Raw genomic sequence first — 14,569 nt, 5'->3', positions numbered from 1 at the left:
CAGCGCTATGTCATTATAAAGTTCAATATCGTCGTATTCCTCATGAACAATCACAGTCAAAACGTCATTAAGCACCGGAGTCGGAGAATATAGCGCTAAATTACCAACAGCAACAAATGTTTTAGAAGCTGCAGTTATCGTTTGTCCGCCCTCGTAAAAACAGCAATGTGCAGCTGTTAAAACAAACCTGTCATGAATTATTGTACCTCCACAAAATGGTCTGACTCTTTGGTAAAAAAGAACAGCCTAAAAAATCACCACAAAATCATAGCGAAACTTGCAACTCCTTTACCTGATATGCAAACTGCGATCTGTCAGTAACTTCGGTACCGTTAATAATTCTAAACTCTGCTGGTACTGAGTTAACATGGTTAGCCCATACTAAAGCAGATCCTAAAAATGATAATGAAGGATACCGAACACGTGTGAAATTATAAACTGACCGTATAAAATCAGAAGGAAACAGAACATGTTTTACCGTGCTGATTTCTAACTAGACTTTAATTTTTATTGCACGTAAGACTAATTAACTGGTTTAATCTTATCAACGCTTCTATGATCGAGGGCTATTTCAGTTGCTTTGATAACTTTAGGTGGTGCAATTAAGTAATAACTTTACTGCAATAATTGTACCTGTTTTTCTAGAAAGAAGAAACGAAAAATATTACCTGAAAATATTGTAATCGAGGAACTAACATTCCTCGGATTCGTAAAAAACGTTATGATTGAAGAGATGTTAATTCATCGGCACTAAATTCTTTATATTCTTGTATTTTTTTTTAATTCATAGGCTCTTTGGATATTGTAGTTAAATGAGTTGTTGGAGCTTTTGGTTTCGTTGTATTCGTCACTATCAAGAAAAATTGAAAACCTATTTTGGCATTTTTTTTCTATTTCTGGCAAAATTGATGTATTTAAAACTGCACATATGTATTTCTATTTTAGAACGCCTCAGGTTCTTTCGTTCTTTTTGATACACTTGAATACTTTACAAAAGTGGAAGAACTGAGTGGGTATTAATAAATATTTTTAGTAGCTACTTAATAAGCTCGGTTGGTTTTAGTTCTCGAAATTAGAAAACCAAATTGTTCTTAATATTCTGTTCCAGTAAATGGAGAAACTTTCCTACCACAAAAGAACTGGTAATTTAGTAATAAGTAATAGGTAATAAACTGAAACTTTGCAAAGTGGAGACAATTACATAAATGCAACGCATTAGTTTGGTTCAAACAGTGCCTTAACAAGGCTATAACTGCCGTTTTCTGTATATCGGATTTCCTTCTCGTGTACAGCCACCCTTTAATCCGTTCGGTTGCAATCTCTTGCACGTAATTGCAGTAGCAGGTTAGTTGATCGCAGTTTATTAATGAGATATACGTTTGGGCAGTTGAGTGATATAGAGGCTATAATTCAGTGGGCCAACTAGCCAGGTACACAAAGCCTGAGCGGTACGGTAATCCTTGCATGATTAACACCATAAATCTGCCGCGGATTAACGCGATCGCCATCGCGGACTGCCATGAATACTTGCTATGAACTATTGCCTCTGTCCCTCTGCCTCCAAGCCGCCATTTACGCCGCCAAATATACGTGTATCAGCTTATGGCGACTCATTGTTGTTACAGGCTTTCTTGATTTATGATCCAGCATGTCACTGTGATAACGTATGAATAATCATTATTAACGAAGAGGGATCCAATATACAAGGTAGATAATAAATGATTTTACTGTCGCAATGTCTGTTTTATACCAACACGAAATTTACTGCTTCTTCCTTTTAATTACACGTAGAGGATTTTGCAGAAGCAATTTCTTCGTTCTTGGGAAAATAAAAAATATTCAGTATTGTTGTGCGGTATTTACAATCTTATAGATTGTGTTCAGTTGCTGGTGAATAAACACGTTGTTTTCATAGTAAATCTCTGAATTGAGACAGCGGGGTTTCTACGGACCTCTGGATCAATACAGAGTTTTCAACCCTGCTGAGTTCGTGGCCGATTTACTAATTAAGATATTAAACTATGGTTTTTATTGCCTTTACTGTTATTTATACGCACACAGAATCCTCGAATTTCAAACAAATTCACATTTTGAAATTAAAAGATATGCAATACAAAACTAACTAATTAATTAAATATTTGTTTTCAATGCATTCATTATCCAGCTCGTGTAAAAACAAAACCTCCGAGTATCATTTATTTATTGTGTATTTTAAGCCGAATGTAAATGAGCAGATCGGGAAAGCCTCGATGTTTATCTTCCGATTTACCGCATCCGATTTGACAGGCATCAAAAGCATTATTCAAATATGTAATGTAGAATTAGAGCAACAATACCTGGATTTTGGCTAACCACCGATCGTTGCAGATTCTCTTGTCATTATACGATTTAAAAGGTGATGTATGCCCCCAAAACGCCCATTTCAATTTTTCCAAATCCGTCAACAAAACCGCTGGAATTACAACCGAAAGAACGGGCTCACTGTTAATTAAATCCTCTAATTGTAATGAAGAGGCAAACAGGATTTCCACAACGAACCCATTATCCAACAATTTTCTAAGTGGTCTTGAAAAAACTACCGATATTGCTATCTTCCGAATAAACGATACGATTCTTCTTCAAGGACTCTTTCTGTTTATTCAGGTACTTAAGAAGCGGCACATTAAAAAGGAGAACAAGATGGAACATGTGTAAACACGTGTCGAGGAGATAAGTGGTGGTGAGCACCCTTAATGTTGATACAGTTCTTTAGAGACGTTGCCGCCGGAAAGGTATAACAAAAATCAAATTTGCAGAAGTTGCAACATTTTATCTACGATGCAGATGGGAGGAATTTGCGCATAGTCTGATCTAAGCTTGAAAAGCTTCCAAATGACCATCATCTTTTCGGTCGAGCGGTGCAGATCCACTGCTGATTTATGGCCGTTGTAGTTTAGTTTCCATGCACATTGGGAGACAAATGGAAAATAAAACGCTCTCTGAGAGAACCGCGGAGCACCGGAGCACTCCGGTGTTTTGACGTCTCTAAATTAAAATTAAATTAGAGGATTTCTAGCAAAGTGAAATAACAAAAATAATTATTTTGTCCATTTTTGACGTGTGAACTCTTCCAATTCGAGTATTACTTCCGCGAAGCCGTCTTTCATATTTAAAATAGTTACTCCGGTCCAATTTCATGTTGGTATAAAGTATACGTGGCAAATAACCGCACTTCATTAAAAATAAATTCCTGTGAAGAGCGCGCGGCCGTTAACTGAGGCCCCGGATCTGCGAGGATTTCCCGGATCTAAAGAGCAATACCGGAGTCTCGTGCGCGTTCAGCTCTCAGATGTGCTCCACTAATATTCTTAGCGCTCCTTCCTACAAATCAGCCTTAATGCAATCTCGTACCAAAATTTATTTATTGCCGCACGAAACGGCACAGTAAAAGTGAAATACAGCCACAAGGCACTTTAGAGCCGTCAAGTATTAGAATTCAGAACTTAACAGCGGGGGTAAACACGTGATTAAGAAATGCACTTGCTTTGATAAAATGAGCGAGTCAACAAATATCTTAATTTATATTCCGTTAAGTCCGCTTGGATACCCATCACGCTTGACCGTTCAATCAGGGGGTACATGACCAAATGGCGAATAAATGATCAATCTACCCTTGATTGCCTGGCAGGATGATCACAGGAAAACATTTCCATCGGAACGGTCATTTTCTTTCCATCTTCCTCGGTTTTAATGTGGAGAACTGAGATGGACGTGGGTGAATTTTGTGGGGTAGTGGGTAGATGAGGCGTGAGAATATGTGGCAGAGCTAATGCGATTAACATGGTATGAAATGTGAGGAGGGCCTCAGACGCGTGCCGTCGTGCTTATTAAACTGTAATTTGACAGAGTTACGGCTGATAAAGATTTTTTTCACTAATGGAGTTGTTAGAGAAGAAAATTGCTTTCTCATGAATTTTACGGAGCGAACAATTCAATTCATAAACGGCTCAAAAAACTGCTGAAAAACGGCCCAAAAAATATAACAGAGCCGTGTGAATAAAATCATCGGTTTGAACATTTACAATTAGTACAACAAATTGGCAATCAAAATAAAAAGTGCAATCAACTACGCAAGTTTCAAACTTCATATAGGTATTGATTAGTTAAATTGTTTTATTAGGTACATTTTTATAGCAGAGACTGGTGTCTATCTAAATAAAAGCTTTATTTCAGTTGAAACTCAATGAAACAAATTGCCCAAAACTTTTAGTTGCAGAGACAAAACCGCTGAACAATAAAATTAATTGTTATTTTAACTAATTAATTAAAACTGTATACACGAATATGATTTTTTTTTCAACACTGTTATATCAATACACAGTTGCATGCATCAAATCAACCCTTTTTTTGCCACCAGATCATTCCCAGCAACTAGTTTTTTCTGCATCCCCGCTTGATGCACCAAACATTAATTAAACGTGCGTATAGTGTTTCCCTCTTGACAGCCAGTGGTAAATCAGCATGAAAAGTGATTTACGAGGTAAACTAAGCCAAAACGACTGTATAAACGGCGTAATGCATGCGTCCGGGCTTCCGCCCCCCGTCCACGGTGTCCACCTCGTCGCCGGTTATTGCTCGCCACAGGGAGTCGCAATATATGTGCGCCCCCTGCTGCGACCTCATTCATATGACTTGTTAATCAGGCCTCCGTGTGATTGTTCAATTATAAGCCCCTTGCCACACTATGTTATTGTTTCCTTTATTGGCTCTGTCAACGAGAAGGGATTCAAATTTATTCCACAGCGTGGACGGAAATTCCGGGCAAAAATTCTAACACCTATAAACTCGCCAGACAGAAATTTAATGGTAGAAATAAGACTACAAGGAATAAAATCTGTAAAAGTTAAAGCGGAAAATTTGAAAAATAATTTATAAACGTAATTTGTTTATCAAAATTTAAGCAAGACTGTTTTAGAGATATTAAAAAACTAATTTACTGTCGAAAAAGTAGAGCAGTTGTTTTTTACTGGATTTTCCCTCCTTCCTCTCCTTCTAGCTGAATCGCTCCAAAACAAGATGTTTTAATTAAAGTTTCCCGTTTAGCAATTCCTCATTTCGGCCGCAATCGAGCAGTTTATGAAAAAAATCCTCCCCTCCTCGCATCATTTTCCGGTCGAGAAGAATCGTTCCGAAATAATTTCCACGTAAATAGGGGTGCAATATTTTCCGTTTCCGTGAGTGAAATAAGAGAAACAGCCCCTTCGCATTGTTCGGATCCGTTCCGACGCTTCCCCTAACATAACTTCGCGCCGTCGCGGCCAATCGCGCCCCTCGTCGATCTTCATTCCGCCGCCGCAATTAGATGGGTCGTTGGCCACGGTTCGGGGGCGGCAGTTCGCCCCTCAAGGGAAACTCGCCGCTTTGGATGGAAGACAAGCGGAACAGAAGATGACGGCGAAAATGCTAGGTCGTTTTATAAGGACCAATTTACCGAGCCGGATTCATATATCTCCAAAACAAAGAAGAACTCCTCCAATGGAGCCATTTATATCAACAGTAGCGCAGAGAGATGCAAGTGGAGAAAAAGTAAAAGATGGGCAGAGGGGTGGCTCGCAGGGGCGAAGAGCGTTTTTGTAATTCTAAAAACAACAATCCTATTTATTTAGCTAAACAGGCCATTTACTCAAAATAAATTTAAATAAAGTAGAATAATATCAATGGTTAAAGTCGAAGTTAATGTTTCTCTTCTATTTGTTTCAGGTGTGGTTTAAAAATCGGCGCGCAAAATGGAGAAAACGCGAACGCAACGCCATGAACGCAATGAACGCCGCCGCCGAGTTCAAGACCGGCTTTGGCACCCAATTCAACGGTCTCATGCCAACATTCGGCGACACTGACACCCTCTACTCATCCTACAGCTACAACAACTGGGCAACCAAAGTCCCGAGTCCCCTGGGAACTAAACCCTTCTGGTCTGTGGTACCCCCCAACCACCACCAAAGCCCCGTCAATTGCTTCAACGCCGCGACATCTGTGGCGGCTGCGTCCATGACGGGGGCGGCAGGTACTATGCTTCCTGGCGGTATGAGCTCAGGCTTAACCAGTACTCCGACGGCAGTAGCCCCACAGCCCTGTCCGTACACTACTCCCGCCAACCCTTATTCCATGTACCACCACCGAGCGGCGGCGGAGCCTTGCACCGCCATGTCCTCCAGCATAGCGTCCTTGAGGTTGAAAGCTAAGCAACATACTGGATTTGTGGGGTATTCGAGTGTAAGTCCGGTGAGGTCCAGTTCGGCAGGACTTTCAGCTTGCCAATATGCAGGAAGCGGGATAGGCGTGGGAGAAAGGCCTGGCTGAGAGCACGAATTGGCCTTGATGGCCCAATTAAAACATGAAGACCAAGACGATTGATAAGATAAGTCCATTTTGCTTACGTAAACAGTTATTATCCAATCTGTTTGCCAGTGATAAGGACGGCAAAATGGCAGACGGGCTGTCGCAGTGGGTTTTCCATTGATAATTTGGTTAGGCGCAATTGACGTGTTGTAAAACTAAAGGTAGGCGGAGGCGATTTATTCACTTTCTCCATACAACAACTTTTGGCTTTTATAATTGTACCGATTTATAAATAGAAAAAAAAAATTGCTAAATTATTTCCCGCTCAAGCAACCATTTATTCGTGTCGAAAAAAAGTTCTTGCTTGTTGTGTATCGGTCTCGTGTTATTTCCATTTCCAAAGCCATTTTTTTGAAAAAAATTGCTGCCTGTTATTAATTGCGCCTAACTAAATATTTGTCATTTCGCCCCTTTCCCTTTTCCATTTGTCAGGATAATTAATTATCCAGTCTGCAATAAAACACTGTTCATCCATTGGTGACCGAATGAAATCAATTTCAGATATTTATTTATAAATTGTTTATTGATAATGCAGTTGAATAATTTCCATTCAAATGAAAAAGGGCCTGATCGATCGTTTTGAAATAGAAGACTTTCACAGAGCAATATCTGGTCTGCGTGTTGTATCAAAATTTGTAAATAAAAATTCTAGTTTTGATGTCGATTTGTAAAGTAGAAATTAATTCTGTTTGGGGCGATTAAAAATAACGTAGTGTTTAGTAATTAATGAAATTGAACCGCCCCTCACCTGAGTTTTCAATTAATTATGAATTATCGCCATGTAAAATAATACCCAGACTTCCACGTGCCATACATTTAATTTAGTTTAATTAGAATTCATCGTTCGAAATGAATGTTTTCTGCTCAATACCTTGAAGTGATGTATTTTTTGTTAAGTATGTTATAGTTTAGGTATTACACTTGCGATGTAGTACAAATTCCTAGCCAAATATTGTTTATGATCGTGCCAAATAATTTCCAAAGATTTACTTGTTTGTTGTTTTTTTGATTAAAGGAAATAGATGAGATTGGCGGTGGCCCTTTTTGTAGGCCATCAGTACAAAGGCTGCAAAGTGCAATGTAAAATAATAATTAATCTGACGAGTGTTGTGAATCGAATGAATGGGAACTGTTTAAGTACTTACTTATTTGTAAGATATTTGAATAGATTGTATAGTGATACCCCACAAAACTATTGTACCTATCTCCTACAATTATACTCTGTGCATATCGTTTGTAACTGTTTGAACATTTTCAATCATCTAGTCACAATAAACTTTACCCATACTTAAACTTTGTTGATTTATTTTTAACACCCAAACCAAAACCAAAGGTGAGTTAAATAATGTTAATTATTTTATCTAAAATCTAATCTAAAAATATAGACACACACGAGTGTCAGTCTCGTTATTATTTAGTACAATGTGCAAATTATGGATTACAGATTAGAAATATTTAGTATTAAAATTGATAAGTCAAACGTGACGCCAATTAGTACGAGAAGTTTGATGCATCAAATTTTGTACTTAGAATTCTTATCAATAAAATAGAATTACACAAAATTGCTTATTAGAACCACAAAAGTCCACACAAGCTAGGATTTGAGGTAGAAAAGCCCAAATTACGCCATTATAAAAAAAAACAAAAATAAACATTTTTAAAGGAATAAAAACTTCATATTCTGTAAAAAATTTTAATTTGAGTAGTTAACTCTAGTGCAATAAATTTGGTGAGTTCGCTTACAAGCTGTGCCAAACTACAAAAATCAAAATAAAAAAAAAAATGTTTTTTCTCAATTGTAAAAATTCAATACTTAGATCCATAAAAACTAGAGACATGTGTATAATATCTATTTACTAAACATAAAAATTACTAAATGTTGCCGTCAACAAAATATCCTAAACGTGACAGTTGGCGAGAGTGGTACTAAATAAGCAGTTGACATTTTTAATGTCAAAATTTCAATTTCAAAACTTCAAATTTTACTAGAATTTTACTTCGTTTTATTAAAATAGAAGCTGATAATTTTTTTATTGAGAGGTAAACAGAATTCAAATTATGCAGATTGCCAAGTAGGTACACTCTAATTTACCAAAAATTTAATTGATGAATCTTATTAAAGTTTTTTAAAAGATTAAAGCAAAACCATAACTTTCACTTAAACAAACTTGATACAGAATCACAATAAGAAAAAAAAACTTATAAATAAGTCACTTTTCTTTCCATTTTTTACCAAACCCACAGCCAACAAAGCAGCTCCTCATCAGAACTACGCAAATCTCCCCTCGACCGAAACGACTTCTTTAATTTCATTGGGTTGGTTATCACAGATTATTACTTTTTGCCTTCTCCCTCCCTTAATTACAAAACACTACTAGTCATTTAGATGTGCAAAACTCCACATCGGCCTCCCTCGTTCAGAGTGGTGAAATCGTCGTATGGATACGCAGATGTTCCGGGGTGGCATTTAAACTATTATTATGCTGATCGGGCCATGATAGCGGGATTACACTTGCAATAAAACCAGCACTGATACATATCAATGCAACCTCAATATGCTCCGACTGGTCGCTTTATTTATGGTTCGAATACGCGAACTGGTGACATGCTACTCCACCCACTGGGGGTGAAGCGTTAGCATTATGCTAATAGGAGTTTTTATTGGATTTGCCTTTAGATATTCGGCACATATGTGGCTATCATATCTAGCCATTATTTTAGTCTAGATACTTAATCAAAACTATAGTGACATTGGAGGGGTTTATATTCAAGTCTAGACGAAAAAGAAATGCTGCGATCTTAAGGTAAGGTTCACACTATATTAGAGAGTGATCACTTAAAGATATTGAAGGAAAAGCTCGTTTTATTGAAGAGTTTATTTTATGGAGCTATATGCAGACGGATTGGCGTTTAGGTTTCTGATGTAGAGGAGAGTGACCTAAAATGTTGCACGGCGTTTCATTACCAATTTTCCATACTATTAATAAACGTAATTTTCAAAAAATTTAAAACTATTTTTATTCTTCCAACGTATTTAAGCAAGTAGCAATGATAACGCTCAAAACCACTGGTAAAAACAAAATTTATTATTGTTGTTTTTCAACAAATTAGGTTTCTCTTATCGCCATCAAACAAAACATGACCACAGATTTAACAAGAATTAATTAAATTTAAATGTGTAACAAACGATAAACATTTTAACATGAATAAGAGGTTATCGTCTTTAAACTTCTATAATTGCAACAATTATTAGAAATTCTGTTGTACTCCGTATAAATAAAAACACAAAATAGTAAAAATCACTACAGTCGTACAAAGATGCTGAAACTCTTCACACTTTGTGTTTTAATATCGGTCGTCACAGCTAGAAGAACTGACGGTGTGACATTCAAAAATGTTATCGTTCAAGGTTTTAGCATGTTCACCGCCAAGTTCAACGTAACCATCAATTCTAAGAGCTTGAAAGAAGATCTTCCAAACCAACAGTTTGATAGACTGGACATTAGTAACAGTCAAGTGCCGGTTTTATACAAAAACTCCATTTCCGACATCGACGACTTGGACGAACTCAATTTGGACAACGCCGGAATCAAAGAAATTCAACCTGGAGCGTTTGAAAATGTACCCCAACTCCGGAAACTGGTAATCAAAAATAACAACGAGCTTGAACAAATCAAGAGTGGGGTGTTCAACAATATGAATATTGCAACTTTGGATTTGAGCCACAACTCAATAAATTCTATTGCGTCCGGCGCTTTTGACGACATGCCGGAATTGCTGAATGTTAATCTCGCTGATAACCAACTTCGTGTTTGGGACAAGAACTGGTTCTCCAATACTCCTCTTCTGACCAGAGTTTCGCTACAAAACAACCAAATTGAAGAGATTCCTGCGAGAGCTTTTGCCAACTTCCAAGGTGTAAAACAATTTGGGTCTGTCTCTCTTACCATTAACATCGTCTTGAGTAACAACAAAATTAAGACAATTCACAAAGACGCTTTCAAGGGTTTGGAAAAAATCAACAACTTGTGGTTAGATGGTAACGAGATTGACAATTTGGACGAAGATTTGTTGGCGAATATTGCGCTGAAAGATCTGAGAATTGATAATAACAAGTTTCAGTGTTTAGAAGGCGATATGAAGAAGTTTTTTGTTGCTGATACAACCCATATTGATGGAAATCCATGGGATTGTGGGTGTCTCAAGAATATTGACGTGTGGATCACTCAAAATAAAAAGAACGTGATCATGTTTTACTCTAAAATGACTTGTGATGCCGACCGTATTGATCAGAAGATAAAGAATTTGAATCAGTTGCTGAGGGAGTTAAAGAAAAATGACGGTGAAACTGCCCAGAATTAGAAAAATTGTTAAAGTGTAGTCTACAGTGTAACATGATTCCTAAAAAATATTCAAAAATAAAATACCGCTTTTGTAATATTGCATTATCTAAATGTCCTTCAGATACAAAAATTATTTTGACATAAAGTCACATTTGTGTTCTAACAATAGTCATTTGGCGGTTTACTAGGGCGGTGAGATGCCTTTGCGATAACTTCTATCAGTGATTGATTTATGGTTGATAATGCAAACAGCAGGTAGTCTTATCACAAATTAAATATGGTGTCTTAGCAAATCATCAATACCGCTGTTATCGTTATTTTGCAACCATTCTCTGATACAAAGGATAAAGTTTGAATCGATTTTGATTTTATGGATAAACTAATTAATCGCTATAATATAAATTGATTTCATCGTAAAATTAAAAAAATCTGTTGCACCCCTGCAGCTGAATTAAGAGTATCCGAATTTATTTTCCTTTTAGGGGAGAATGACTGCAGAAGCGACTCTATAAGTGAAAAAGAAAATAACTCCGGATTTTATTTTAGATTCTTATGTTGATTGCTTAGACTTTGAGTACGGGACGAAATGGCCAGAATCGGGGCAGAAACTCGTTAAGTTCGGATTAGGCACCCAATGTCTCGTACATTTACAGTGGAACCACATTACGCTCCGGTGCCACTCACTCTTATACGGTACGATGCTTTTAGCTAATTAAATAGCTACATTATGCAAGTAATGCAATGGAACAAAAAAGACAACGCGACTATTTTACTTATCTCGATTGACGTTAATGAAGATGTATGAGATGAAAAATTTGTAAAATGACGACTTCATTATGAATCTTATTTTTATCAATTATCGCTGTTATCGGTTGTAAGGAAAATTAATTACATTCACTTTGGGATTTTTGGTAAAATATGTATATAAAGTTTTAAAATCTTCGCAGCCCAACCACTTTTGAGACATCCAAATTCATTTGTAGATTTTCAGCTCTCGGCTGGAGCTCATACTTTTTAATGATGAAAAGCGGAGGAAAGGAAAAGACAACTTTATAGTGGCAGTTTTCCTATTTTTATATCTGTTTCATTTCCGTTTTATGTGTCTTATTTATCCACCCTTGCACACGTCACTTCCAGTATTTTACAATCTAATCATGGGGAACGCACTGAAGTAATCCTATGTTATTTCTCTTGGTGTGTTTTCAGTCGTCTAATCCGACGGTCGAGACGAATCCGGTAGCAGTCGTTTCCGGGGGCGGCGAAGCGCGAACTGGGCGACTGGTCGGTGGCTGCTCCGCGAACTTCCCTCCCGAACATTTGGATAGGAATATAAAATAAACTAACACGACCCCCTATACATATTTCGTTTTGTTTTCCAAGGGATCCAGTCTTTCTTCAATGTTATTTCCGGATTGCTTTTTAGAATTTACAGAAATTTTATTTGCAATCGGTTATTTGGCTGAGCTCGGGCTGTAGGCTTTAATTTTTTTCAAGCGGGATTTATTAACCACAATGAATTCCCAGCACCCCGAGGAGCTTCTTCTAATTTTCGACGAACCCTAAACGACTTTAACAAATATTTTGAATACTGTTATATCCACAACGAGCTATGCACAAATATTTTTATAAATCACTATTTCGTGTATTTTTTTCGAAAGAAATTTTGCGGTAAAATGGTCGAGAAGTGGTCTAATTTTGTTGTTTCGGCAAGAGAGTGACGTGTTTCGGGAATGCCTTTCTGTGCAAATATTGATTAAAATTTGGTATTTCGATAATAATTGGCAGTAAATTATTTAGGATTCCGGGCGAGTTCGCATAAGGCAGTCGGGTGGTGGTCGAAATTCCGGGTGGAGAGGGCCCGGAGCGGCCGCCAGGGCTAAAGTGGGATTAGTGGAGCTCGAGCCAATCAAGGCTGGCGGAGGGTTCGTGTGTTGTGGCCCTCGATTACTCCGACACAAAGGGGGAAAACCGCAAGAAACTCCTGCCGGTCGCTTTTCCATTCCGTATTCGTCAATAACTGGAACTTTTTCCGCAAACGCCAACACGAAAATGTATTTCTCTCCTCGAAAAAAGCCGTGGAAGAAGAGAGTAATTAGAGAAAGCAGCGAACGAGCTACCTGTAGCGCGCCCATAGTTTTTTTTAAATATAGATATAATGGGACGTATCGAAAATCCATTAGGTTAAACGCCGTGCTAATTTAAGAGTAAGCTGGAAAATCGCGCAAAATTGAAATAAAAAGCCTCTGGATTTAAATAACAAGCCGCGTAATGTGGCTCCGGATAAACCTCTAAATCTCATCGGAAGAATTATTGTGATCGGGCCGTTTGTTTCGTGACATAGTTTGGCGAGGCACGTCATTTATCGACTCCTAATTTCCGCCGTTTCTTGCTGTAAATCAATTGGCCCATCCGAGATCTACCAGCGACAGTAGATAAATCCCAAAGAATCAACCCAGCTTACGATGGCACCTGGCATCATGTGCCGTGGAATACGGGAAACTGAGTGAGACACGCGATTAGGCGTGTGCCAAGTTGGAACGAGATGCCAAGAAATTCGCCTGAAACAGGGCTAAAAGTTCAGCTTTACTTCCGACTCATTTGATCCTCAAGGAAATTTGTGCGGTGCACACCCCGTACAGCTTGATGCGAACAAAAGTAACAAAGATTTTTCCTTACTCCATTTCCATTCACCACACTCCACTAGACTTTTACTCAACAGACATATTCCAATTTTTTTATGTGCATATTTGTGATAAACTACGTGAATTTATTAGTCAAATTAATTAAAAAAATGAATTCTACACCAGTTGTGGTTTAGAAATTTCTAACTTTTTGATCTGGTTTTCGTTAGTTTATCGTACTAATAAATTACCTGCAGTTTACCCTCCCTAAATTAGAAAAATTCCGTTCGTCGTTATTGCCCCAATTTTTCGTCTCTTATGTTGTTATTTATCATCGTATGCAAATGTAATAAATTAGGTCGCATACTATATTCGTCTTCTTAAACAAGACGTTGCTACTCAATCTGCTGGAAGAATGTAGGACTGTTTTTCTTTGTGAATTTCGAATCCACTGAGCATCCTAGCGTAAATCACCACTGTTTGTTCTAGTCAAAATGAATAATCGTTCAGCGGTCGTGTTTTATTGTTGCAATAATATAAAGTGATAAATTGCCGTCGTTCTTTAAAAAAGTTGAACTAAGTAATACTCGCACGTGTATTTCCAACTCCTTAAACCAAAATATGCATTTAGCCCACGATTTATTGGATTTTAAACCTCGTCAATTAGGCTCCAAGAAATGGTTTCCCGTTTTGACATTTCCTTCGGTCCCGAAATAAGATTTGTGATATTCTCCTATCCGGCGCTTGTAGAGGGCGCTCGAGAAAGGATTAATTCTATGACGTCACGGCGTCTCTCCAACATACTAATGGGGCGTCTCGCGTCGTCTTTTATTAGTATTTATGGCTGCTGGCATGATAAATACGAATTTCTCCACTTGACACATAATAATATCACTGATTTATTTATGTTTTCTATGTGTGTACGCATTTGAATTGGAAATTCGCTTGAGCTTTACTAATTGCTCGTTTCCGTTGGTTTAACGTGCTTACTCTATCAAATACACTTTTTCCCTCTTGCTGCGTCTTTTCTTTCTAAGTCATGTGTAAGTCATAAATCTTTCCTTGTCCCGATATCACTATCGATTATTTGCTCCATTTGTTCCAGTCGATGCGGCAAAGGATAAATCTTTCGGTTCTATTCACTACAAGAGAAGCAAATTTAGTTACTTCTATTAAAATCAATGGACTGCGGCCTGTCGCACTTAACTCCTTATCTTCCAGCATTAT

General features: G+C 37.7%; 2 protein-coding genes across 4 annotated transcripts in view; both read left to right on the top strand.

Annotated features, from left to right (window-relative positions):
* Positions 1–7,576, top strand: part of Ptx1 (pituitary homeobox homolog Ptx1) — a 31,961-nt gene extending 24,385 nt beyond the window's left edge. For all 3 annotated transcript variants that reach the window (XM_088038324.1, XM_088038322.1, XM_088038323.1), the window contains exon 5: positions 5,740–7,576. In XM_088038324.1, the coding sequence (XP_087894450.1) occupies positions 5,740–6,339 (600 nt within the window). In that variant the 3' untranslated portion in view covers positions 6,340–7,576. The remainder of the gene's footprint in view (positions 1–5,739) is intronic.
* A 2,084-nt stretch (positions 7,577–9,660) lies between these two features.
* LOC148172874 (uncharacterized) lies at positions 9,661–10,816 on the top strand. Its single transcript, XM_088038797.1, has one exon. The coding sequence runs from the start codon at positions 9,697–9,699 to the stop codon at positions 10,738–10,740; it is 1,044 nt and encodes a 347-aa protein (XP_087894923.1). The 5' UTR covers positions 9,661–9,696; the 3' UTR covers positions 10,741–10,816.
* Positions 10,817–14,569: the final 3,753 nt, after the last annotated feature.

This window comes from Gnatocerus cornutus, chromosome 6 (genome assembly GCF_029298725.1).
Source record: "Gnatocerus cornutus isolate USDA-ARS CGAHR chromosome 6, icGnaCorn1.1, whole genome shotgun sequence".
NCBI classification, from domain to species: Eukaryota; Metazoa; Arthropoda; class Insecta; order Coleoptera; family Tenebrionidae; genus Gnatocerus; species Gnatocerus cornutus.
This window is presented reverse-complemented; position numbering and strand designations above follow the sequence as displayed.